We start from the raw sequence: 23,482 nt of genomic DNA, 5'->3' as shown, positions 1-23,482 counted from the left end.
GGATACATATCATCAATGAATGTTCTCGCAGCCAGTGATCGATGACTATCTCTCGTCAGCGCAGACGATTTTTGTACCCCTTGTATTCCATTCCACTCCCTTTCACAATTTTCAGAAGTTTCTTTGTCATTACTTCTTTTCCATGTCTTGTCCGGACGAGTGATATTCAACATGAACGGCTCTCAGTCCTCCACCAGTAAGAAGGATGCGTCTTCAAAGCAGACCGGCTTGAACAGCATCACGTCGAAAGAACAAAACACTTCGACTTTCGCGGTCGAAGTCCTGCATCAGCTATTCGCGTTCGAGCAGATGTTTCACGACCTCATCGCTATCCGAGATAAAGTGGGAAAGCCTCCCATCAGAGCTAGTCTCAAACAGCAATACAACCACTCAACTCGTCTGGCTAACCCGCAGATATTAGTAAGTTCTCCAATCTTGCCTCGCCACGATTGGTGCCAGTGACTCATATCGAGCAGCTGGATCGGGAAGAAACAGATACTTCGATCAAGCTGTTTCACGATTTCAACAGATTGTGAGTCGTCTCATCGATCTCTTGGACCATCTCAGCGTGCTGATTGGTATCTGTAGAGCACGGAGCCAATCAGAGATGGATGGCAGCCTCGTTCCAATCGGATGGCTGAGACTGTGAGCACACACTTGACACCGAACCTCGATATCTCGTCAGCTTTCTAAAGGATCAGGTCATCATTGCTCAGTATTCGAAACAGCTTCGTGTCATTTGTTCTTGAGTCCAACGTCCGCATGGGAGAGAACAATGAGTTCGGAAAAATACAAGCTGGGCTATTCACTTCGGCCTCCGATAGGTCAATGAACGAGATCAGACAACATATAAGCGCGATCAAATTTGTCGCTTTTGCCTTACCTGAAGACATCGTAGACGTTCGCGAAGCGGGATTCGAGGAAGATCTGACTTTCGCGCATAAACTCAACGGGAAGACACTTATCCTTCTTGGCTTGGGGCCTGCAAGAACTATCAATGTGAGACACCTCACAAGCTCGTGCATTCTTTGACTGACAAATTATACTTGGTACACCACGCGCATACAGCATTCTTGCAATCACAACGTGTATTGGAAGTTTTGCGATCAAGAAATCAGATATCTGTCAGCAAGCCCTCTGTCTGATATTGCCTTCATCACTTTCCCTATGAGCTTGACAGCGGATGCCACGATTGGCCCCGGTGAAGAGTTGACGCGTTTTACAGCGAGTCCTTTGGTTAGTCTACCGGTCCCTCAACTTCTTACAAGCGTTGCTCGAAAGACTAGCTGATCCATGCTGTCCACTCGCAGCTGAGAACCTATGGTATGTCCATTGATTGTATACAGCGTTCTTGTCGATTGAGTATCTGACATTCTGCCGTCCAAAGCCAATGTCGGCACCCAATTTACCACAAGACAGATTCTAAAATCGATATTGGCATCGACAGCGGCGATGAGTATGATCCCAAGCACAAACTCAGAAGGCATACTAATGGCAAGAACAAGAGCCTGCTCAGCGGGGCAAAAGTCAGCCTCAAAAAGCGCGCACAAGAAGCGGTAGGCAATGATGTTACGCCCAAGCTATCCACCATCTCCGCGATTGGTTCTCTTCCGATGCAGGATATACACCCAGTACCCGAGCCAAAAAGGAGGAAGACTGAGCCGAAACCACCCGTGACCTACAGCAAGATTCCTCAGGGATGGAGATCAAAAGAACGTCTGGATGGCATTCAGCGAAGAGTCAGTTTACAAGCCAGTGCTGAGCAAGTAGACCAAGTCAAGACTTCACCAGTGACTAGATATGTACTCGGAATCACTGCTGATGTCTCATCGTCCGTTAAAAAGGCCACAGAAGAAGATTCGAAGATCCCCGTTGGGCCTGGAAGTAACCCCCAAAAGACCCAGTCTCTTGCGCGAAAGTCGGACGCCGTGGTGCGTCAAAATGCCTCTTGCAAGGCAACATCACCTGTCACAGCCGATAAGCGGAAACTCCCATTCAAAACCACAAGCAATAAGCCTGTTGTACCACATGAAACACCACCGATGCAATCCGGTGATCAACTGCTGTTGCAAGCTTTCCTTAACTCTCAAAAGATAGTCATGAAGCAACAAGATTTGATTGAAAGCCAATGTCGCAACGTGAAAGTCGCTCAGGAAGACAAGCAGAAAAGTCAAGATCGTTTGGACCGATATCAAGCGAATCAAGATAGACTGGGTGAACTCATATGGGGTAAGAAAGGATAATCAAAGGATAATCAAGTGACAATTAGATGATAGACCTCAGGATAGGTCCGGTCAGTAATCCGGTCTAACGGTCAAAGACAGGAACCCACCACATTGACAGCTCTACAGGAATACTTATATGCTAGCTAGTACATGCCCATACACATAACAATGCATACAGACAATACTCATTCCAAAGCTGATCCCACCTTCACAAGGGTCTTCCAAAAGTCTAGATCGATAATTTAGTCATCACTATCACGGTATGAAAATATAGAGTCAGGTCGATAATCTACTGTGCCTACGTTACTCAATACTCAACGCTCGATACTCGATACTCGATACTCGATAGATAATATTTATTGCATACCATATAATGTATAGAACAATGCTTTTTTCAACAGATCTTCCCAATTACCAATTATTACCCTATACCATGATTCAAATCTATCTTCATGTCCACATTCACATTCACATTCACATTCGTTTCCACCTCTTTGCCGATTGAATTCGATTCGATATGATATACCAAACAACAATAACCTTTATCATCTTCTTCCTTTGTCTTGCCCATCTATCTATATTGATACCTCGCTCCTCGCTCGACAGATTGGTATACTATATACTGTATACTCAACATGTGATTTTTCTATTCTATCCAAAACAATGCAAATTCAATATACATGAGCAAAAGGATAATTGAAATTCACAGACAATTCTTAAGATTAAGTTTTTTTAAGACAACATGTTCAAGTCGTTGGTATGTACGACCTAACCAATAAGAAGAAGATTTGTTGAACAGAAAGAAAGATGAAACAAAATAGATAATCAAGGTCCTGGGAAAAGGAAATTTGACTTTGTTCTCGCCTACCGCCTACGTCTACATCATTTGAGGGATGTGAGCGGGACCATTATGGTGGTACGGTACGAATTGTTGTCCAGAGGGATCTTGCCAATTCCCATTCGGCATTTGTCCTCCTGGTCCAACAAGACCTCCTTCTTCAGGTAAGAGTACTTCGCCGTTGACGTTGCCGTTACCGTTGGGCTCGGGTCCAGGTTGTTGGGGCATGCCGGGATGAGGTCCACCTGGTCCGCCTGGACCACCAGGACCGCCAGGTCCAGCTTGTTCTTGGAGATGCCAATTAGGTGCAGGTCCGCCGGTCGGGCCTCGGAGGTGTAACCAAGGTTGACCGTCTGGGCCGGGCGCATGGTAGCTCATACCGGTATGGGTGGGTCCCATCTGATGAGGTGGGGGTGGACCTCCTGGTCCTCCTGGTCCTCCTGGACCACGCTCGCCTCCGTGGAAATGACCTTGACCAGGGTGCATCGGTCCTCCGCCATATTGCATGAACGGTTGTCCGCCGCCGTAGATGTCGGTCAGAGCGTTGACGTGTTGTAATTGGGGTCGACCAATATGACCCCTGTTAGATCCGTGGTATCCACCTCTTCCTCCATATCCTCTACCACCGCCACCACCGCCGCCATATCCATTACCTTGTCCACCACCGCCGCCGTAGTGTCCGAAAGAGGCATCTTCTCGAGCAAGCTTCGATTGGATTCGCTTACCGTACGGGGTGTTTCGGATAGAAGGGAGGATAGGTCGGATGAGTTCGACAAGAAGCATTCGCTGGCCGATATCGCAGTAGTCCAAGATAGTTTGGATGACATAGTTTCCGTAAGAATCTCTGAGCAACTTCTCTAATCTAGATCGGTTGAGGCATTCTCCCACCAAACCCTTTCTGACTTCAGGATCGGCGACTCGGACACATTTCTCAACCACGTTCGATGAGAACTTCTGTACAGACAAAGAGCATACGTTGCCGATGAAAGTTCGGATGAGAGGTTCAGAAAATCGAGCATCGTTGAGATCCAAGATGTATTGGATAACGTAGTTACCGAAGGGATCTTGGACAAGGTAGAGGGAGTTGAAGATGATTTCGGTGACCAATTGCATCCTCTGTGCCGGGGAGGCATGATCGATGGATCGTTGGAGGACACAGCATCCGTGTCTGTGAGTGGCTACTTCGATGAGATTGGCGGCGATGGCGTTGTAGATGAATTGATTGTCCTCGGGAATGAGCTTGTTGAGGCATTTCTGGATAACGTGATTACCGTTCAAATCCTTGATGAGGGCGACGACATTCAAGCTCAAAGCCATGATCAAAGTTCTAATTTGTTTGGCTTGTCTAGGTTGGGCTAGGAAGTCAACCATCTTCTGGACAGCTCTGGTTCCGTGCATGTTGAGCGAGATGCCTACGAGGTCGTTGGCGACCGAATCGATGATGGCGGATCGCTGTTCTTCAGTAGAGTATTCGAGCAACTTTTGACAGAGGTAATTTCCGAAAGGATCCGTCATGAGCTCAGGGAAGTGGCCGTAAGTCTCGTTGAAGATCATATCTCGATGACTGGGTTCACCATCTTCCAGTTTCTTTTGCAAGTATCGACAACCGTGTTGGTCTTTGCAGAGCGGCAGGAGCTCTCCAGCGAGATCCTCGATTCTGACGCCAGTGAATCTGTTGAACTCCCGATCTTGATCTGCTCTTTTGTTCTTCAAGCCAATCGATCCACCAGGGTAGAGCGATCCAGACCCATATCCGTCATCATCGAAACCGTAGGGGTCGTAAGGTGCTTGGGGATTGAATCCAGCACCGACATTGGAATTGGGTGGGAAACCGTTATAAGCGTCGTATGGTCGACCACCTTCGTTCACGGAGAATCCAGCACCGACTTTACCGAACGCTCTGGCCAAATCAGGGTTGGAGAAGCCTCGCTGAGCATGGCTCAAACCTTCGCCGCCGGCATTCTCTTGCGGGCCAGGGGCTCGCTTAGCGCCTGACATGCTGTTGAAGCCGAAAGGTGTAGCTGGGACGGACTTGCTGGGCATAGCGGGAAGCGAGGCGATAGAGTCAGCCATTCCGGTAGGAGAGGTTTTCCTGCTTCCGAGCATGGGTTCACGGCCATCGTCACTCATGAGACCTTGACCAGGGAGGGGGGAGGTCATTCCTCGAGCAGCATTGTTGGCGGTGGCGGGGACCGCGGAAAATTGAGGCCACTCAGATGTCTTGAGGGATGTTTCAAAGGGTCGAGAGCCAAAAGCACGAGGTGGTGTTTGAGACAAGGGAGCAAGATCAAGGGCAGCAGAGGAAGCAGAAAGTCGCTAGTGTCAGGTCAACAAGACTCGGCCAATTGTAATGGGTGCACGACATACCTTGTCTGACTTGGGGATTCCCGGGAAGGGGTCGTCATCACCCATCTGAAGATATTTGACTGAACCTACAAACCAGTGTGTCAGCTTGCGGCGTTGAGGTCTGGTGAAAAATTTTCTCACTCTGAGCACCCTCTGCGTCCACATCATCGTCCTCCGCCCAATCCCTTCTAGCTCCATCAGCCATAACACTCAAGCTCAGCTTCTCCATGCCGAACGTTCCTCCGTAGGTACTAGTTCTTCTGCTACCGGGCATGCTCTTGGCTCCGTTCAAGCCCTCTCTACCAGGCGGACCAATGGGAGCGGGAGCTTCCTTGGTTTCCGGTACAGACGCAGTGGTGCCGTGAGGCAATCGGCCGGGAGGTGTAGTAGGTGCAGAAGCAGCTTCTCCAGGAGGGGTGTTTCCGTTGAGCAATTGACGTTCTTCAGCAAGCTGAGAGGCTTCGAGCTCCTGCATTTGCTGCTCGAATCTAGCTCTTTGCGCATGTCTTTGTCTCTCATGTTCAAGTCGCTTGGCTTCGAGTCTCTCAGCGTGTTGGGCCTGTATTTTCGGTCAGCTTCGATCCAGCATTTGCTCTCTTCGAGACCACCCTTCCGCCCTAGGCACAGGAACTGGTCTCCTGGATGCTGTCTCCGGCTCTCAGATGTCCGAGCGAAAGTCGAGCCCTTCCGCTATCCATTCATTCCAGTCCATCTCCAACATTTCACGAAGTCCAGCATTCACTGATTGAGCGGAGGATGCACTCACGGGATCAGCAAGATCCAAAGCATCATGGCCGTTCGCCAGCTTCCCATTGACCTCATCTAATTTGTTGACCTCTGGGTCGGACTGGGTAGCAGCCGGGTTGACATTGAGTCTCGTCGTTGGGACGGTCGGACTGAGTGAGACAGAAGTTTCCGTAGTCATATTCAATGGATTTAGATTCGTATTCTGACAATGGGATTATCGAAGCTACAACATTCAGAGCGGACACAATGAGAAGCGGAGGAAATGAGGGCGGGATTATTCGTGAAGACCATCAGCTCCTTGTGCTCCCATGTCGCTCATTTATTTATAGAGGGAGGGAGGGGGGATATTCTGATCGCTTACATTGGGTGATCTCGGTAATCCTATGACGTTTTGCTATGAAAGGATGCAAGGTGGAAGTCTAGATGAGAAGTATACCAATGACCATTGTCATACCATGTAATGTAATATAATGCAAGATGATGTGAGGTAGTTCGTAGTGATGTGATCGTTACAAGGGACAATGGATTTCCGAACCGAAGTTGATGTAACAGCGGTTGTTCAGTCCGGTCGAGGTTGTATCATGTCAAGGAGGGAACAGGGCAATGAATGCAAAGCAGAAGGTCATCAGTATCATCAACAACAATTTCGTAGCGTATCCCATGCATTCGAACATTGGTTCCAGATGTGTGCTATGGGGATTTGGAGGACTTACATTCGAAATTTCCAAACCAATGAAAATTCTTCTACTCCTTTTGTAACTTGCTTTTGCGTTTTTTGATGTAGTTTTGTTGATTCCAAGCTGATGCTAATGCTGATGCTGGTGGATCGGATACTAGTACAAGGTAGTACAACTTAACTTGCAAACGAAGAAATTAAGGTATACTGGGAATGAAGATGTTTCTATGCTTCTTCAACACCGTTCTGTATCAACGACCTCAACTTGCAACCATCCACCGTCCAACGGTCAACATGAAATTTGGTTCACTCGTATTCATCGTCGTAACGTTAGTCATCACGTGGCATTCATTTCTGATTTTCTGAAAAATGAGTACCTCGAACTTGTCTTCCCACCAAATCATCAAACGCCGATTTAGATAATTTCATATTTCACTTCAGTGGCAGAGTAAATCTTATAAGTAGGTCATCGCCGCCATTCTGCTTCTGTGAGGGATCGCCATCATCCTACTCCTGTTTGACTATCATAAAATGCAATACTGCTCAGATGCAAGCAATATGTATGAATATGCGACTGTGAGCATGAACATGCAACGGATCAAGAGAGAAAAGCAATGATATGCCATGCCATCACGGATATACAAATCCCCTATGTACCATCTCACACCTCGCAAGCCCAAACCTCCAGAAAGAACTGAACTAATCTAGGTGAGGAAAGCGCTTAGTTGGCCTGTGAGGTGAATGCAGAATGAACACATGTCAGCGATCATTTCAACTTAGGCTTGGCTCGCAATATCATCCTCGAAGGAGTGACAGTCGGCCCGGTAGCTCGATTATCTTGGATATGCTGACTGACCTTGTAGAATCCAATTTGCTTGGACTAAATCGTATAACAATAATCAGCGATACTTCTCTCATACTCTCTATTGTCGAATAAATGCTTGACGATGGCTCACCTTCTCTCGGAAACATTGTCTGCACATGTCAAGACCCCTACGTATCAATAATCGTCAGCCATCTCCTGGTTCTTTCTCCTTGCGAACTGGATCCTTCTTGATGCTCCGTAATGAAGTCTGTAATCAAGACGCAACATACCATTTTCTGCAGCGACAAACGCAAGCGCACATCAGTAAATACTACTCAACAATGACATGTTTCGCGGGATCATGGACTCACCTGATGAGACCGGCTTGGTGGGCACAGACTCGACATTGTCGAGAACCTTTACCGTAGTTTCGGGGTCTAATGTATATCGACGTATCAGTGATGTGTTCCATTTGACAAATGCCTGATCCCTGTTTCATGAGTTATGATCCTTAAGTCCCATCATCTTCGTCCTTGTCCGAATTATCCACATCTTTAACGCTGTTCCCATGTACCGCGTTCCTCCCATTCAAACCTTCTCTCATCGTCATCGGCGATTGATAGGAGGGAGCGATCCCCATAGTCCGTCGTCAGGTGTCCTCCTATTCTCCTATTCTGCTGACGTCCGACGCCAACGCCGATACCAAGGCCAATACCGAGAACAATACGCTCCAGATCTAATCCTTCTTTCCCTACGTCCCCCAATACCCAGATCCGCCTCGCATGTCTTCCTTCGCAATGCTAATACCAATACTGACGAACACCCAACCCGACCCAATCTCACACTTCAACTCACCTTGAGAACCAAACATTAGAGTGAGCCCTACCGTTCCCAGAGATATCAGCTACTGTTCATTATAATATCATATGCTGTCCATGTCCCATGTCCAATGTCCAATGCGTCTCTTCACTTACATATTGGATATTCGGTTTTGGGTGACTTATAAAGTCGTTTTGGCGTATCTGACCAAACGAACAAACTCAATCAGCTCCAAATCCTCACCGACATATCCACGTCTCCTGAGATATCAATTCCTTGTCCTTCTCTTTCTCTTTCACTTTCTTGTTTGTGTCGCCTCAGATCTAGTCCATCTCAATTCCATATTTTCCTCTCCCTCCCGAGCCCTCGTATTGCCTTCCAGATAACCCTTCTTCACTGTCCATTCCAAGTCCGACCGATGCACTTAGAGACCAGCATCCAACATAGACCTCTATACTCACTTGTTGATGGCTTAGCTGAACGCAGGTCGAGGTTGAGGTCGAGCGAGAATACTTGAAGTCTGGCTAAAATAAAGGTTAATCCTCTGATCGATTCAACGTTTTGTCGAATTCACCTTTCACCTATGTGTGGTCCAGGTGCAGCTACGGTGCGAAAGCGTAAAAGCGTGGCAATTTTCATAAAGAGAAAAAGGAAAAAGACGAAATTACCGATAACGCCGATTATCCCATTTAATTCGTGGCACCCGGTTAACAAGGGGCTCCATTGTTTACGCTTTCTTCGCAAGTATTCAAATGTGCTTGTAACCCTCATCTGCATCTGCATGTGCATCTATATCTGTGCGCTCGCCTGATGATTTATATATTTATATGCTCGTAATGATTACAGCTACCATCCTCCCCGAATCCTTCACAAGTCTTGACCTAAATACGAATAGCACAATCGCAAAGCAACGACACTTACGTCCACCTCAGCTCGGAATCTGCTCTGTTAGAACCTGTCTAGTCTAACGGCGAAAGCATTGATTATATTTAGCAGGAATCATGAAGCATATTATATGACATCGCCGCGCTGATGCGTGTCTTCATATTCCGATCTACCCGTCTCCCTTCCCACATTCATAAATCTACCGAGTACAGGGAAGCAGGATCAGCTATTCCTGCCACTCAGCTGAAGTATAAAATTGGTACGACAGCTGTGAAGGTCTGCAAAAAAAACACGGACCTTTCCCACCGTTTCCGATCTCTTCGACGTCTCTTCGTGTCCTTGTTAAACGCACTGAACTCCCTCTCAAGTCTCGCCAAACTACGTCCAACCTTCGGGAGATAGGTCTTGCATGCCTCTATATCTTTCTCTCGGACTTGAAGTCTGCTGACGTCGATTTCTGCGCGAGAGAAAATAGGAGAAATCGCTCTGGCGACTGATAATACGGAGGGAGGGGTAACATCAACCGATCGCGCTGATCGGCAGAAGACAGTATCAGCGCATCCATCAAAGCAAGTACCGCCACCCACCCGCCCTCACTTTCCGAGAGACGTACAATGTGAATCGCTCTTCCTCACCAATTTGACAAATTGAATCGCATCGTCATCTTCGTCGAGCTCTCCATCTGGTGAATCCGCTACCCCGAGCTGATTGGACACCTCTCTCTCCGTCCCGTCGCAATCAGCAACCGAGATCGACCTGTCACTTTGCGTACGCAGCAAACGCGGCATTTCAGACTCCCAAGTAAGCACCATTTCCTCCCACTCTTCGACATGCGCCAATTCAGTTTCGGAAAATACGTCCGTGCGCCGGGCATGGTCACTTGTCTCGGAAGTTGCGTCCACGTTCACGTCGATGTCTTCGTCCTCGATTTCGATTTCGATTTCGCGCATATTTGGGACATCCAAATTAGCACGATGATCGATGTCCTCTTCAGCGTCGCTGTCATCGATGATGATAGGATCGATATAAGCTAACCCCGGTCTGACACCTGGAATTTTTTCGAATACAATCTGCCGGCTGACTGAGGTTGATGTGATCGGTTGTCCATCAGTTGAATCAGGACTGTCGATGACTCTCCCTCTTTTCTTCTGCTTCGATATAATCGAGTTGGGCGGTGAAGGGTAGGCAGCTCTAACCAAAGACTTGTGATTGTGTATGGTCAATGGATTCTCTTGTTCGTGTGGATCATCGGGATCGGAATACGCCTTACGTTTCGATCGAAAGTCCACTATCGCTGCTGCCCTGCCAAGATCGGACAAGGGGGAAAGAGGTACGATCTCACGAGCATCCGCAACCTGTCTCGATGATTTCCTGCCACTGACCGATGATTCTGCAGCGAAAATTCGAATCTCAGCCCTCGAACGAGTGTCCATTGAGATTGCTGGAGTGAACGAGCGGGATCTGAGCGCGACGTTCGGAATGAGGTTAACATCAGGATGTGGTGTCCGAATCTCGTTCGACTCGGATGCATTGGCACGAGAGTGGACATGATTTTGCGATAGAGCTTGAACATTATGAACATTAGGAAGTCCGATCGAAGGCGAACGACGCGGCGGGCCATGATATCTCGTAATTGGACATTGGCTACATGCACGCGAGCTCAGCTAAGCGAGTACACAATGTCGGTAGCGAAGCTCGATGATGGACGCACCACTGCTTCCGAGCTGACGAGAGAACGAGGAATGAGCTACAACCCTCTTGACAAAGTTTGACAAAGTGAAATTGAACGTTTGCCAGCTCACCGAACTCTTCAGAGTAAAAGGCGAACAGCTGTCCTCCTGCTATTAGTCGATTCCCGTAATTCTGAAGGTGCCCATGAGAGCAGACGACGCCATCAATTGAGGTGTCAAAGATGACTTTGTTCGCAGGAGATGACCACCGCACATTCTGCTTGCAGTCGTGCTGTACCACGTACAACCACCCATACATATTCCGATCAGCATTGCGTTGTAGGACTTCGCTCACTCCTAGGAAAAGGAGGCGTCATACTGTACTCGGTCTGCACGGTCCACTCGGACGCTCGGTCATCTCGGACACCTTTCCAACCCTGATTTTTGAACTGTTTCATCTCTCTTTCTCTTCTTATCCCATGCATCACATTATGAACATCGCTCAAGCCATAGCCTACAAGAAGCAGAATCCAGAGGAGAGTGTTGGGAAGGTGGCTGCACGCTTCCAAGTGCCAAAATCGACTTTTCATGATCGCTTGAAGGAGGTCCATGCCCCCAGGGGTGAAAATGCAAAGCGACATCTCTCCCTTCAACAAGAGGCCTCTCTCATCGAAACAATCAATGACTATGCTAGCAGAGGGACCTACCTGACACCCTCTCATGTTAGACAGCTCGCTCAAGCACTGTCTGAGGAAGATATAGGGCGGAATTGTTATGAAATCCCCCGTGATTCCATAACATGTAGTCACGTGACTACCCACGTGACTACATTCCAATACACTTTCGTTACGTTTCATCATGGTATCCGTACGCTCAAACCACCAACCTCAAAATCATACCTCTCGAGGAGCAACGAAGATACAATAACACAGCCACCATCAGTAACCTGGACACTTCAGCAAGCATGAGTAAGCGTTATCGGAACCCCTCGCATCTTCCATTACGATTACTCATAACCATCAGTCATAAATCCCTCAAACCAGCGGTATGGACGGTTCGACGAGGATACCTGACGTGGATGAGGGATATTCTGCTTGGAGACGAGAAACGAGAGTGATGATGATTACGAAGACGGATCAAGGCAGATGATGAGATGTGAAATCTAGATAGGACCACTTAGTAAGCGTTTGTACAATTGTAAGATATATAAGGAGGCTATTCGAGCAACTCAGAACTACGATCCCCAGAGATCTAGTTCTGACAGTTGTTCGATAGCATAGTGCTATTGAATGAATCTGAGTTAATCTACCTGACCTCGCTAGCTACTTAACCAGTCCCTAGTGAGTTTTGTTATTCAAGGTAGCTCCTCGAGGAACGAGGAGCTCCATCAGTCGAAGTATTTAGAGTTAACGGATACGATTTGACTTAGACCCTTAAGTTCAGATATATCAGAGTCCAACGCTACAAGGTAGGTTGACTCAACGTAACACCGAGATGACCGAGCGTCCGAGTGGACCGTGCAGACGAGTACTGTACGTACATTGATGCACCTAGCTAGACCGAGTCCGAGGCAGATAGCCGGTTTCCCGCGAAAATCCTCTTGGAAAGTCATGGCATCGTTGAAACCGAGCGCTTGCACATTGTCGACGTTTTCAGGGAATGAGAACAGGACGAACTCGACACCCTTCAGACTGATGTCGATCTTCTTAGTGGCGGTGATGAGCTTGTCCTTCCCGGGAAACCCATTTCGTATTCTGGTACTCGAACGACTTTTTGGTCTTGTTGGTGGTCTTCTGTCGATAGTGCTCCTGTGAAGAGTGCTCAGAAGGGTTGGAGGGGCCGGGCGAGCAAAGAGACCAACTTGATTATCGAATTTGGGTATGGACCGGAGATGCAGTTGAGTATTCGATAGGGCGGAAAGAAAATTAGATTCGATCCTAAGTCGATGTCCCGCTCAGCTTGTGATCGTCAACGAGCCATCATGCGAACAGAGCTACTCACTTCTCGAGCCAGAATTCAGGTATCAGATTTCCTTTCAAATCTCGTTGCGATTGGGTACTACGAATTAACGATCTTTCATGATGCAACACTCCTAGAGTATCGTCGGTGTGTGTTCAGGCGAGAGAACGACTCACATGCGAGTGATCATGTAATTCAGCACATGTTTATTATCATCTCTCTTTGCAGGTAGCTGGAATTCGCGTCACACATTAGCATCATTTCTCGAGCTGACCGCACGAGTCAAGTCGGCCTACTCTAGTGGTCGGATTGACAAATAACTCCTTCCTATCGTAGTACAGCCTGAAGGTAGCTCTGATAGCTGGTTTCACAAGACCGTCCAGAAGCGCAAAGAACTCTTGGAAGATATACTCGAATGCGCAGAGTTGATGTAGGATTTGAATGTTTCGCATCTCCTCAGATTGTATATTTTGATTTGGTATCGAGCTGTCCTCGTCTCCGTCTCCCTCGCTGTCTTCCTCCTCGTTTTCGTCGGCAACAACAATCTTGCACGATGATGAAGTGCGGAGATGCCGTGGTCGCCTCGACAAAGATGGTGTCGGTTGTTGGCATTTTCCTTCTTGATCAACGATCCACGTCATTTCGTCTGTCCTTGTGTTGTATGTTGTTCTCGAGATGTAAAATGTGCTCAGTAGAGTATGTATGATACCGCAAGCAAGAGAATTCATTTATGTTGAATCGGGCTGTGGGAGAAGGAAGAAATCAGGAAGGAAGGTCGATTGATATACATGCATTGCCGCACTTATCGTACGCTTACACCTGATCGTCCTCCTTGTTTGCTGGTAATATGATTGTATCGTGCATTTATGGATTGTGAAGGTACCATCAAACCGTAATCATCAATTCCAACAGACAGCGCACGGTCCTTCCTTCTTATAGTGACGTTGAGCTGATTTACGTACGGCATACAATGATATCGATTAAAACCCAAAAATATCGTCCATATCGTCCTTTTTCTTCTTCTTGATCTTCTTCTTCTTCACCTGACCGTCTACAGGCATCCCAGTTTGGACTCCTATTTCCTTCGGTGCAGTCTTCTTCTTCACTGATGGTCCATCGAGCTCCACGTGCCGAGCAAGCCCCTCCTTCCTTTCGGGCTGGTCGAATATCGCATCAATATCCAACGATCTCTTCTTCTTCTTTTTCTTCTTAACTTCTGCGTCGTACGTATCTAGTTCCGGAGGGAGCACATCGTCGTCTCGCTCAGGTTCAGAAGATGGCGCATGAGAGAGAGGACTCGGCCCTTTGGTTGTTTGAGCAAGTTGTCCCCGCGCAGGAGAGAATGATGCAGTCGGGTTGTCTTCGATAAGAGGCTTGGACGAGTTTGTGCCGTTGCCGGATGAGGAGGTATCTCTGCGGGATTCAATCTTGGTCGAAGTAGATATGCTTGTCAGTGGTTGCCGCTGGATCTTCTCGCCCAACTCGAGTCCACCTATTTCCATGTGATTCACCGCATCCAATTTACCGATATCCGTCGGGTTGTCCATCTTCATCGATACTTCACTCATTCCGTCCGCTTGATCCTCTATCTTCCGCTTGCGCTGAAGCGATATCTTCCCTTGCTTGATGTGACATCCATTGGTGATAAGTCCTTCTAGGTCCATACCTAGCCCACTAGCTATGTTCAGAATGATAGCGAACAACCTCGCATAGATGGCCAAGACACTGGTTTGTAGAGGCACGAAGTGGTGCAATTCGATTATCTGAGCAGTGAATCTTTGCGCGGTAAATAATGACCTAATCACCTATTCGTCATCGAAGGTCTGATCAGTCATGTTGCTTCATTGCTTCCCAGATGAGCCCTCCCAGACGAAAATGCTTACTCTAGCGACTAGCTGTTCCCCTCGTCGTTTCCTCTTCTCCCATCGTACCGAATCATCATTAGCAGATTCTTTCACGTATCTAAGGACGATTTTGCCGACTCGAAGGACCTCATGCATCCGCCTGAGGAACAGTTGCGTCCGATGTTGATCCCTCGCTCTGAGTAAGAGGGTGTGCAAGAAAGATAATTCCGTTGAGAGATGTGATGGGATTGAAGAATGTAGGTGAAGCCGACTCAAAGGAATCGATGGGCCCGCTTGAGCACCGACAGCGATCTTTGACATGCTGTCCTCTTTCTGTGGATCAAGGCTATATCTGTGTCATGTCGAATGCGGCTGTTGGTCGAACTTATAGGAATCCTTTGTAGCTTTGCATTCACACCTCGTCAACAATCGTCAATTGCTGATCGAATATTTTGATGTGATGTGTTCCGGCGGAGAGATAAGCGGACTAAGTGGTACGCACAGATAACGTCGTTTGCTGCTTGTTTATTCCGTATATTTGTAACTGTGAAATCGTACGATGAGGGACCGTGCGTTCTTTGTTTACCTCGAACCACGCGTCCGAAATATTTCGAAAAACACTAAATACATGTATGACATTGAAAAGTCAAAGATTGAAACCAGTTGAACTACTTGCATTCTTTCTTGTTGCGTTCATCGTTATATCTAGGTGATATAGGCAGCAGCAAGATGGCAGTCACGATGGACGGACCTGCGTCCAATCTCAGAAAGAGGAAGTCCAACGGCAATCTCAATTCGGACAACATCATGAACGGGAAATCAACTGCTCTTCTGAAGATCAATGCTATGCCCACGGAGCATGGGCAGGAGATGGACAAGAAATTGGATGAGCATCAAGAGTGAGTGAAGCAGCGCCGCATGCTCAGCTGGACCTACCGACCTACCGTCTCTGCCGGGGCTCAGCTGATCCGCGCAATGTTGTTTTGTCCAGATACGAATTTGGTGGTCCAGTAGGAGTCGTTTCCATGATGGTTGGATTCCCGCTTTTGATGTGTAAGACTGTCATTGAGCAGTTGAAGTTCCGACAACATCTGGAATGACAGCTGACAAGCAAGCTACGCTCAGACTACCTCTGGATATGCCTTTGGTACTACCAAGGCAAATTCGTCTATCCTATTTCAGTAGACGATATTCGACCCTTCTTCAATAAGATGGGACAACATATTTACGAGGTCAGTATGCCTGCTTCGGGGGTCTCGGCAAAATTGCCTGAGCTGACTCTTCTGGCAGGGCGCCTACCCGACTAAATTCGCTTGGGGAACATACTGTGGTCTCACTGCTATACAATTGATCTTCGCTCAAGTCCTCCCCGGTCTCACTCAAAACGGTCTTCCAGTTCCCTCATTGGGCTACCAAGCACTTCCCTACCACTGCAACGCCCTATACTCATGGTACGCTACCTTGGCGCTCTCTTACGTCTTCCACAAGACCGGTATCTACAGATTACCATGGCTCATCGAGAACTACGGGCCCATCATGACTGTCGCTTTGATCGTCTCATTCTCCGTATCAATCCTCATCGATGTCTGTGGACGTCTATTCCACTACGGCGGCAAACCGATGAGATTGTCCGGTAACATCATCTACGACCATTTCATGGGTATCACCTTGAACCCCCGACTCGGTCGAATCGACCTCAAGATGTTCGCTGAAGTCAGAGTTCCCTGGGTTTTGCTTTTCTTGATCTCGCTCTCTGGGGTAGTCAAGCAGTACGAAGAGCTCGGAAGGGTCTCTTACAATATGTGGCACATGCTTCTTGCTACTGGTCTATACATCAACGCATGCGCCAAAGCCGAGCATATGATTCCTCAGACTTGGGATATGTTCCATGAAAAATTCGGTTGGATGTTGATTTTCTGGAACATGGCTGGAGTGTGAGTTCTACTTCGACCACACTTGGATGCCTCTTTTGACGCGCACAACCAGGCTCGGTCGCTGATTGCAATATCCGCTCTAATAGCCCCTTCACATACTGCTACCCAACCATCTACATGGCTCGTGCTCCTCCTTCGACATATGAATTCCCCTTATGGGCCAACATCGCCATGTTTCTCACCCTCATCACCTTTTACTACATCTTCGACTGCGCCATGGCCCAGAAATCCAACTTCAAGATGCACCAACAAGGTGAACACAACCCCCGAAAGGCTTTCCCCGTACTTTATGGCTCCGACTTGAAAGACCCAAGCTACATCCAGACTAAACACGGCAACAAATTGCTCACTGGTGGTTTCTGGAAATACGCGAGAAAGATCAATTATACTGCCGATTGGATCCAAGCTTGTACTTGGGGTTTGACCGCTGGGTTTAACACGCCTATAACGATGTTTTACCCCATCTTCTTCCTTGCGGTGCTTACACATCGATGCGGAAGGGATTTCGCGAAATGTTCAGTCAAGTATGGGGAGGATTGGGACGAGTACTGTAAAGTCGTCAGATGGAAGTTCATCCCGTATATCTACTAAGGAGAGGAGTATATGTGGGCTGATTGGGGCAAGAGAGAAGTGGGTTCCTGCTGCGAAGATAACGAAATGATGTGGGTTCGACCATGTCAATCCTCTAGAACGATGGACACTGCACAGTAGAAAGTAGATAGTAGATAGTAGACATTAGTACTCTATACACAGTCGGCTCAATGAGCCTGCTAAGAAGTCAGTATCTTGCATGGGCCTTGCATGAACGAAGAAGAAGTCTCGCGATACTATGCATATCACATGCACTACATTCACGGGCTTGTGGTGCAGTCTGCAAGAGGATGAGCGTGATATTACGTAACGCAAGGAGATTGAGCTGTAGGCCGAAATAGCGGGGATTGAACTGAGTCACCCAGCGAGTTGTTCTGGTACACACTATTATATCAAAAGTCACGTCATGTTCGGGGACTTGCACTCGTACGGTGGAGAGCTGATTCATCAATCAGCTTCAATCCTTGATTATTGATCTTGTTTTCATCCTTCTGATTCTGTTCAATCAATCACCTTATACCTCTTAAAGCGCATTTCTGGTGAGTTCCCGTCTTTTCCGTCACCGTCTTCTCAGTCCGTTGAAGGAGACGTTGGGGGGATTAGTCAGCATACTGCTCGTCAAAGGTATAAATAGGAGCCCAACTTCAGACATCGGATTTCCTCACCCTCTTGAATTCCATTCTTCCAATCATCACTATTATCGTTATTGGTCGTTGCTATCACTGTCATTGTTGTTGTACTCCATTGTACAAACAGCTCGAACGTTACAAACAAATAAACAGATCTAGCAGCTTATAATCAACCCTTTCTAATCTCAATAGATCCTTATCGCGAATTTACCCACGCCCGTAGATAATCAATTATACAAAATGGTCAAGGCTATCGAATCCAAATCCGAGTTCGACTCTCTTGTAAGTACCACTTCATAACACAAAGCTTTCAAAAACATCGAATCAAACCCTTGCTTGCCTATTGCCGAAGCTGACGTCGATTTTGATGTTTACCGTTACTCATAGATCGCAGGCTCTGAGCCGGTCGTCGTTGACTACTGGGCCACATGGTGCGGACCATGTAAGATGATCTCCCCTCATTTCGCCAAGCTCGAGGAGAAATATCCCGGTGTCAAGTTCGTCAAAGTTGACGTTGAGGAGCAAGAGGTGAGTTCAATCGAGTCAAGTTTAAGTAGCCCCGATCATTCCATTGATTCACCGATACCCCCCTGCTGTCTTCTGTTGATTGACCTTTCCTCCTACTTCGGCACCGAGATTGATACTCGTACTTCCTCCTTGATATCGATACTGAGACTAATATTTCATATCTGACCTCACAGGAAATCGCCAAGTTTGCCGGTATCAAGGCCATGCCCACTTTCATCGCTTACAAAGATGGTCAACCTATCGAGACCGTCACCGGTGCTGTCCCCGCTAAGCTTAACGTGAGTATTCCATATTCCTGTTCCTTCTCTGTCCAACTTAACCATTATAATTACCATTTGTAGACCAAATTGACTGTTTCTGCTTGCATTACAGGCTCTCCTCGAAAAGATCTCTGCTTAAGTGCGTGGCTCGATAGAATGATGGGAGAGGAGGGATCTGGAAGTGAAAAGTGATAGTGACATGGCATCGCGACTGCATGAAATCGCATGTATAGAGTGGAATAAGCACAATTGCAGGTCATTTTACTAATCTTACAATCAGGTAGAGCTGAAGTACTGACTAAGCCGCGCAATTTCCGAAACCACTTCATCTTATACTGATCAAAGTGACAGCGTATTTTACATTTGGTTATGTTGTATAAAAATGGTCAACCAAAATTATCAATACTGATACAGATCAAATGACCGAGACTTTGGTGTATCACTCTCTCCGAACAAGGTCAATCTCTTAAAATCATTGGTAAACGGATTGGCGAATGTTGATCTCTTCATTATCGCCTTACTCATCTGCCCTATCTCCTTTTCCAGCGTCCTCTTCTCTTCTGAAAGCGTATCCATCCTATGATCCAGAAGAGTAATGGTATTGGTTACCCCCTCGATAAAATCGGTATCTGGTCCTACATCCCGATGGGTCCTTGCGAAATCGATTAATCTGACTTTAGAACGGTGGGTTCCATAATGAAACGGTGAGAAATACTTGAATTCAGGTAACGTTGCTGATGCTGCATGCGTCTGTGTATCCGTGTTCATACTGCGCTTTCTCACCCTGCCTCTTCGCTGTTCGTGATACTGATTCGTTGCTGATGCTGCATGCGTCTGTGTATCCGTGTTCATACTGCGCTTTCTCACCCTGCCTCTTCGCTGTTCGTGATACTGATTCGCTGACGAGACCGCAGACTGAGTATTGACCAACTCGCAGTATGCCTCAAATTGATCCTCGTTGAGATTTGTACGACGTGATCTTGCTTCGTCGACTTCACCATGGACCACATACACTGACGAGCCCTTAAACCGCCACCAAACTCCACTCAACGTATCCTTCATCCCCTCTAAAGACCGCTTGATACCCTTCATCGTAATTATGGTATCGCTTATTTGGTCTTTCTGTTTGTTCAGGGTGCTGAGATCTTTCATATCGGGTCTGAGGATATCTATACCTCGATCAAAAGCTATTTGTCTCTTGGCGTATTCCAGTTCTTGAGATCTGACGAACTCCTCTGTCTTCGGATTGGGGAAGAGCCAATTCGTTTCATCCTGAGTCTGACTTTGTCTTGGATTCCACCGATTTGTGGTTGGAATGGAAAAGTAATCCAGATTGTTCTCGTTAGTGATCTTGAAATCCTGATAATATTTCTCCACGCAATTATCTCGATCGTCATACGCCGCGCAACCCTGTCCAGCGGTCTTGGAGGCATCTCCTTTCGGCTCGATCGTATCTCCGGGAGAAGGGAATAACCTGACGAAAGCGTCATTCAGATCCTCGTTATTCGCTCTCTCGAGATCGTCTGCACCTGCACCTCTCTTGAGGGTTTTACCGTAATTTTTGTCTGTCTTCACTTGGGTGTATTCGCCCGTATCGAGGTCCTTTATTGCTGTCTACTCACAGAATGTGCAGCACACAGTTAGCAAAAACTTGCAACGCTTCTGCAAAAAAAAAAATGCTGAACTGGATAAAGTAGGGGAAGCCGCAATGGATGAACGGACGCTGGGGATTCCACTGGATCGAAAGGACTCACGCTTGCCCAGACGAGCCGTATGGCATGAGACGAACTTGTACTTTCCTCGACCTGTTGCGCCATCCTGGAAATCTTATACGGCGTCGAATCGGGTGCATAGGGATCCACCATCTCTCTACCGAGTTTCAAGTCGAATTCGGAGATTGTATCGGGTTTGAAACCTTGCTTCAAGTTTTCCAATATGATTGTCTATTCACCAAGGTCAGTTGATCACCCATTCAGGCGTTCCATACACCGGCCCGGGACCTGAGTTCTAGCCATGTACTGTATTGGGAGGAGCCAGACTTACATTCGTTAATCCATCAGACGTATTTCCCCTCCTCGTCAAGCGGGGTCTCATCACCTTCGCGTCCCTATTCTTAGAAACAGAATGGCCAGTAGGATGACGCTGACTCTGACTCTGACTCTGATGATGAAGAAGAGAGGTCTTGGCCTCAGTGTCAGTGCTGACAGGCAAACATCGATTGAAAGCACCGTAGTAATGCGGTACTAGGGGAGCCAAAGCACGTAAAGGGGGATCATCGCTTTCGATCCTTGCGTAAAATTCGAGCTCTCCATCGTGCGTAGGCTATAATTCAGTACGAATGACTCAGCACACTCAGCACACTCAGCACAACAACATCGCACACGCGCACATGATGCGACGATGCGAGGTTATCGACAACAAGATTTTCTGATCACGCATCATGATTACGCAAGATCGACGAAAGCTTAAGAGCGATTATTGTACGGCACTCACTTTGATTATCCGGCTACCGTCCGGGCTGACGGACATGCCGTGTCCACCACCCGTCTCGAATTCCGTATTACCCAGCACCCAAGAAGGAGGTCCATTGCGAATCGAGGATTCATCTTCTTCGTCATCATTATTGTTGAAATGAGATTCTCTCGGCCACCCAGAGAACACATCGTCATCGATGTCGTCCTGAGTTTGGGGACTGTCATCCGTATCATCGCTCATTCGTCGGATCGCCACTTGATCGTTGATCCTCACACTAGGCTTCACGGGTTCATTCGCGCTGTTTTCCCAACCGGCACTGGCACTGGGATCCATCAGGACCAAATTGGCGATCTCGTCTCCTGGAGTGTTTAGCATCGAGACCGAGTCGGTCGAACCGTAATCAGCCTCGTCATCGGACTCCATATCAGGTATCGACATCGACATCGACATCGCATCGTCTTCATATTCATTTTGGTTGAGTCCGTCGCGCACGGGACGAAGTGTCGCCAAAGATGATCCCGAATGATTATACCTCAACAAATTCTTAGTGGTCAGTCGGTCCGGAGTCGAACTCGAAGTCGAAGTTGGGATGGTGTAATCACTGGTCCTGCTGTTGCATCCTTTTTTACTTTGATCCGGCTCATAATTCAGGCCTTGAGGTAGTTCGGCCCATTGTGGTGATGCGAAATATTCATCTTTGGGTACTCTCATGATCGATCCATCTTCGTCAAAGATATCAACCATTTCTTCGTAATCTGAGGGCTTTCGCGTACCCATACCCATCGATTCACCGAATACGGGAGCAATGTCCAACTCCATGACTCGATCTGCAGGTGGACTAGGCATATTGGTGATCTGTTTGCAGTCTTCAACACACAATGAGGACCGTCGATAGTCGCTTCTTATATAAGTATGGGAGATCAAAGCTGCCTTCGAATTGAGTGGCGAACAAATTTGGATGATATTGTAAGTCAGTTTTGGCTTTTTTGCGTCTTTCTGAAGCTCGCACTCGGTGATCTCAGGGGCGCAGTGATTGCAAGTAAGCCTGTACTACCTTGTTCCGAGATCTTCTATTCTGTTCTTCAAAGTCTTAAGAAGGCTTGTCTTGTATTATTGCCAATTGATGAATCGCTCTTGGAATGACTGTCAATCCCCGTGTGGCGTCGTATGTTTATGATTGATGCGACTCTACGGACCTCTTACTTGTGAGATTGTGGGCGCCGACCAGGGAGTAGCGTTGTGTATTTAGTTCTTGTGAAAGCTAACAATGTCTTCACGAAGAATAGAAAATTCGGAGTGGTTCGAGAAGACTTGCATGCGATTTGAAAGAACCATTTCAATGGACGAATTTGCAAATACTATGATCACCTCCTTTGAAGTCACGCCACCTGGCCTTCGTACGTATTTCACTGAACAGCACTCAGCTACATGTTGCACCTTTGTACGTCTTATCTCCCTCGTGAAAGCAGGAAACGGAAAGCGAATTTTTGATACAGTTTGTACAGTACACGGGGGAAAATATGAGCTGCAGCAAGCGAAGAGAGTGCCACAATATGCCCTGACACATGATATCCCTCTATCGAACGCCCTCCTCTTCGAATGGCTATGCAGTAAAGTCGTTCAAGAGGAGGCCCGGCTTTCTGCCCGAGGGCTTTCATACTGAGCACCTGTAGTCAACCACATGAAAACAAGGCAGAATTTGTCTTCCGACACGACGCTCGGACTTCCGATTGATGATACAGTATGATATCATCTGGAACTCCGATTTTACTCATGCAACTGCATAAAGGAAGAAATCCATCGGCCGATTCGACTACATATCACAGATTCCTGTTAAGAAAGTGCTATCACCGGAGTACAAACAACGCTTTGTGTTTGCACTCTCCAACACAGCCTCGTCAAGTCACGAATGATGCATCTGCCCCACTTACATCAACAATGTACCAATTTTAGCTGCAGAGCAAAATCAGCTCATGGTGATGTACAGTACAATTTGCGAGAGCCGCTTGACCAGTCATAACAACGGAGATTGATACGAGCTGAGCCAATCCCATAATGAGGACATGGCACCACAAAAAGAGCAGATTCACAAGCTCGACTACAGCACTTGGCATTCCCAAATGGTCCCCCACTTTGGTACTCACCGAGCGATATCCAACTTGACTATGGGGAGCTGACGAGACCCGGTGTTTTAAGGATTCTATGGCCGTAGATAGGGGCTGACTCTTTGTACATGTGTTTGAGATGAAAG

The 23,482-nt window shown here is 47.3% G+C and overlaps 7 protein-coding genes and 1 non-coding gene across 8 annotated transcripts; 3 read left to right on the top strand and 5 right to left on the bottom strand.

Moving 5' to 3' along the window:
* Nucleotides 1–171: 171 nt before the first annotated feature.
* On the top strand, nt 172–2,243 carry I303_100985 (uncharacterized protein; the record flags this gene model as incomplete). Its single annotated transcript, XM_018404355.1, has 7 exons — nt 172–420; nt 477–532; nt 589–645; nt 729–999; nt 1,069–1,201; nt 1,311–1,323; nt 1,388–2,243. 7 exons carry the CDS (start codon nt 172–174, stop codon nt 2,241–2,243), a joined length of 1,635 nt encoding a protein of 544 aa, XP_018267009.1.
* An 859-nt stretch (nt 2,244–3,102) lies between these two features.
* I303_100984 (uncharacterized protein) lies at nt 3,103–6,334 on the bottom strand (the record flags this gene model as incomplete). Its single annotated transcript, XM_018404354.1, has 4 exons — nt 3,103–5,379; nt 5,431–5,495; nt 5,551–5,968; nt 6,176–6,334. The coding sequence occupies 4 exons, from the start codon at nt 6,332–6,334 to the stop codon at nt 3,103–3,105; spliced, it is 2,919 nt and encodes a 972-aa protein (XP_018267008.1).
* Nucleotides 6,335–7,598: 1,264 nt separating this feature from the next.
* I303_100983 (40S ribosomal protein S29) lies at nt 7,599–13,611 on the bottom strand (the record flags this gene model as incomplete). Its single annotated transcript, XM_065968236.1, has 11 exons — nt 7,599–7,712; nt 7,789–7,825; nt 8,009–8,074; nt 8,493–8,519; nt 9,639–9,873; nt 9,955–10,985; nt 11,053–11,204; nt 12,552–12,948; nt 13,013–13,069; nt 13,147–13,202; nt 13,267–13,611. 11 exons carry the CDS (start codon nt 13,609–13,611, stop codon nt 7,599–7,601), a joined length of 2,517 nt encoding a protein of 838 aa, XP_065824308.1.
* A 339-nt stretch (nt 13,612–13,950) lies between these two features.
* I303_100982 (uncharacterized protein) lies at nt 13,951–15,135 on the bottom strand (the record flags this gene model as incomplete). The annotated part of the gene is made up of 2 exons (XM_018404351.1): nt 13,951–14,775; nt 14,854–15,135. 2 exons carry the CDS (start codon nt 15,133–15,135, stop codon nt 13,951–13,953), a joined length of 1,107 nt encoding a protein of 368 aa, XP_018267005.1.
* A 408-nt stretch (nt 15,136–15,543) lies between these two features.
* Nucleotides 15,544–17,339, top strand: I303_100981 (uncharacterized protein; the record flags this gene model as incomplete). Its single annotated transcript, XM_018404350.1, has 5 exons — nt 15,544–15,713; nt 15,806–15,867; nt 15,940–16,046; nt 16,105–16,748; nt 16,835–17,339. 5 exons carry the CDS (start codon nt 15,544–15,546, stop codon nt 17,337–17,339), a joined length of 1,488 nt encoding a protein of 495 aa, XP_018267004.1.
* Nucleotides 17,340–18,208: 869 nt separating this feature from the next.
* I303_100980 (thioredoxin) lies at nt 18,209–18,895 on the top strand (the record flags this gene model as incomplete). The annotated part of the gene is made up of 4 exons (XM_018404349.1): nt 18,209–18,250; nt 18,356–18,496; nt 18,670–18,774; nt 18,869–18,895. The coding sequence occupies 4 exons, from the start codon at nt 18,209–18,211 to the stop codon at nt 18,893–18,895; spliced, it is 315 nt and encodes a 104-aa protein (XP_018267003.1).
* A 260-nt stretch (nt 18,896–19,155) lies between these two features.
* Nucleotides 19,156–22,077, bottom strand: I303_100979 (uncharacterized protein; the record flags this gene model as incomplete). Its single annotated transcript, XM_018404348.1, has 4 exons — nt 19,156–20,370; nt 20,511–20,699; nt 20,800–21,078; nt 21,250–22,077. The coding sequence occupies 4 exons, from the start codon at nt 22,075–22,077 to the stop codon at nt 19,156–19,158; spliced, it is 2,511 nt and encodes an 836-aa protein (XP_018267002.1).
* Nucleotides 22,078–23,327: 1,250 nt separating this feature from the next.
* I303_100978 lies at nt 23,328–23,442 on the bottom strand. The gene has a single exon (XR_001936481.2). It is a non-coding gene; the product is annotated as a 5S ribosomal RNA (ribosomal RNA).
* Between the last annotated feature and the right edge of the window lie 40 nt (nt 23,443–23,482).

The sequence above is a fragment of the Kwoniella dejecticola genome, chromosome 1, assembly GCF_000512565.2.
Source record: "Kwoniella dejecticola CBS 10117 chromosome 1, complete sequence".
NCBI lineage: Eukaryota > Fungi > Basidiomycota > Tremellomycetes > Tremellales > Cryptococcaceae > Kwoniella > Kwoniella dejecticola.
The sequence above is the reverse complement of the archived record's forward strand: the minus strand, read 5'-3'. Positions and strand labels throughout refer to the sequence as shown.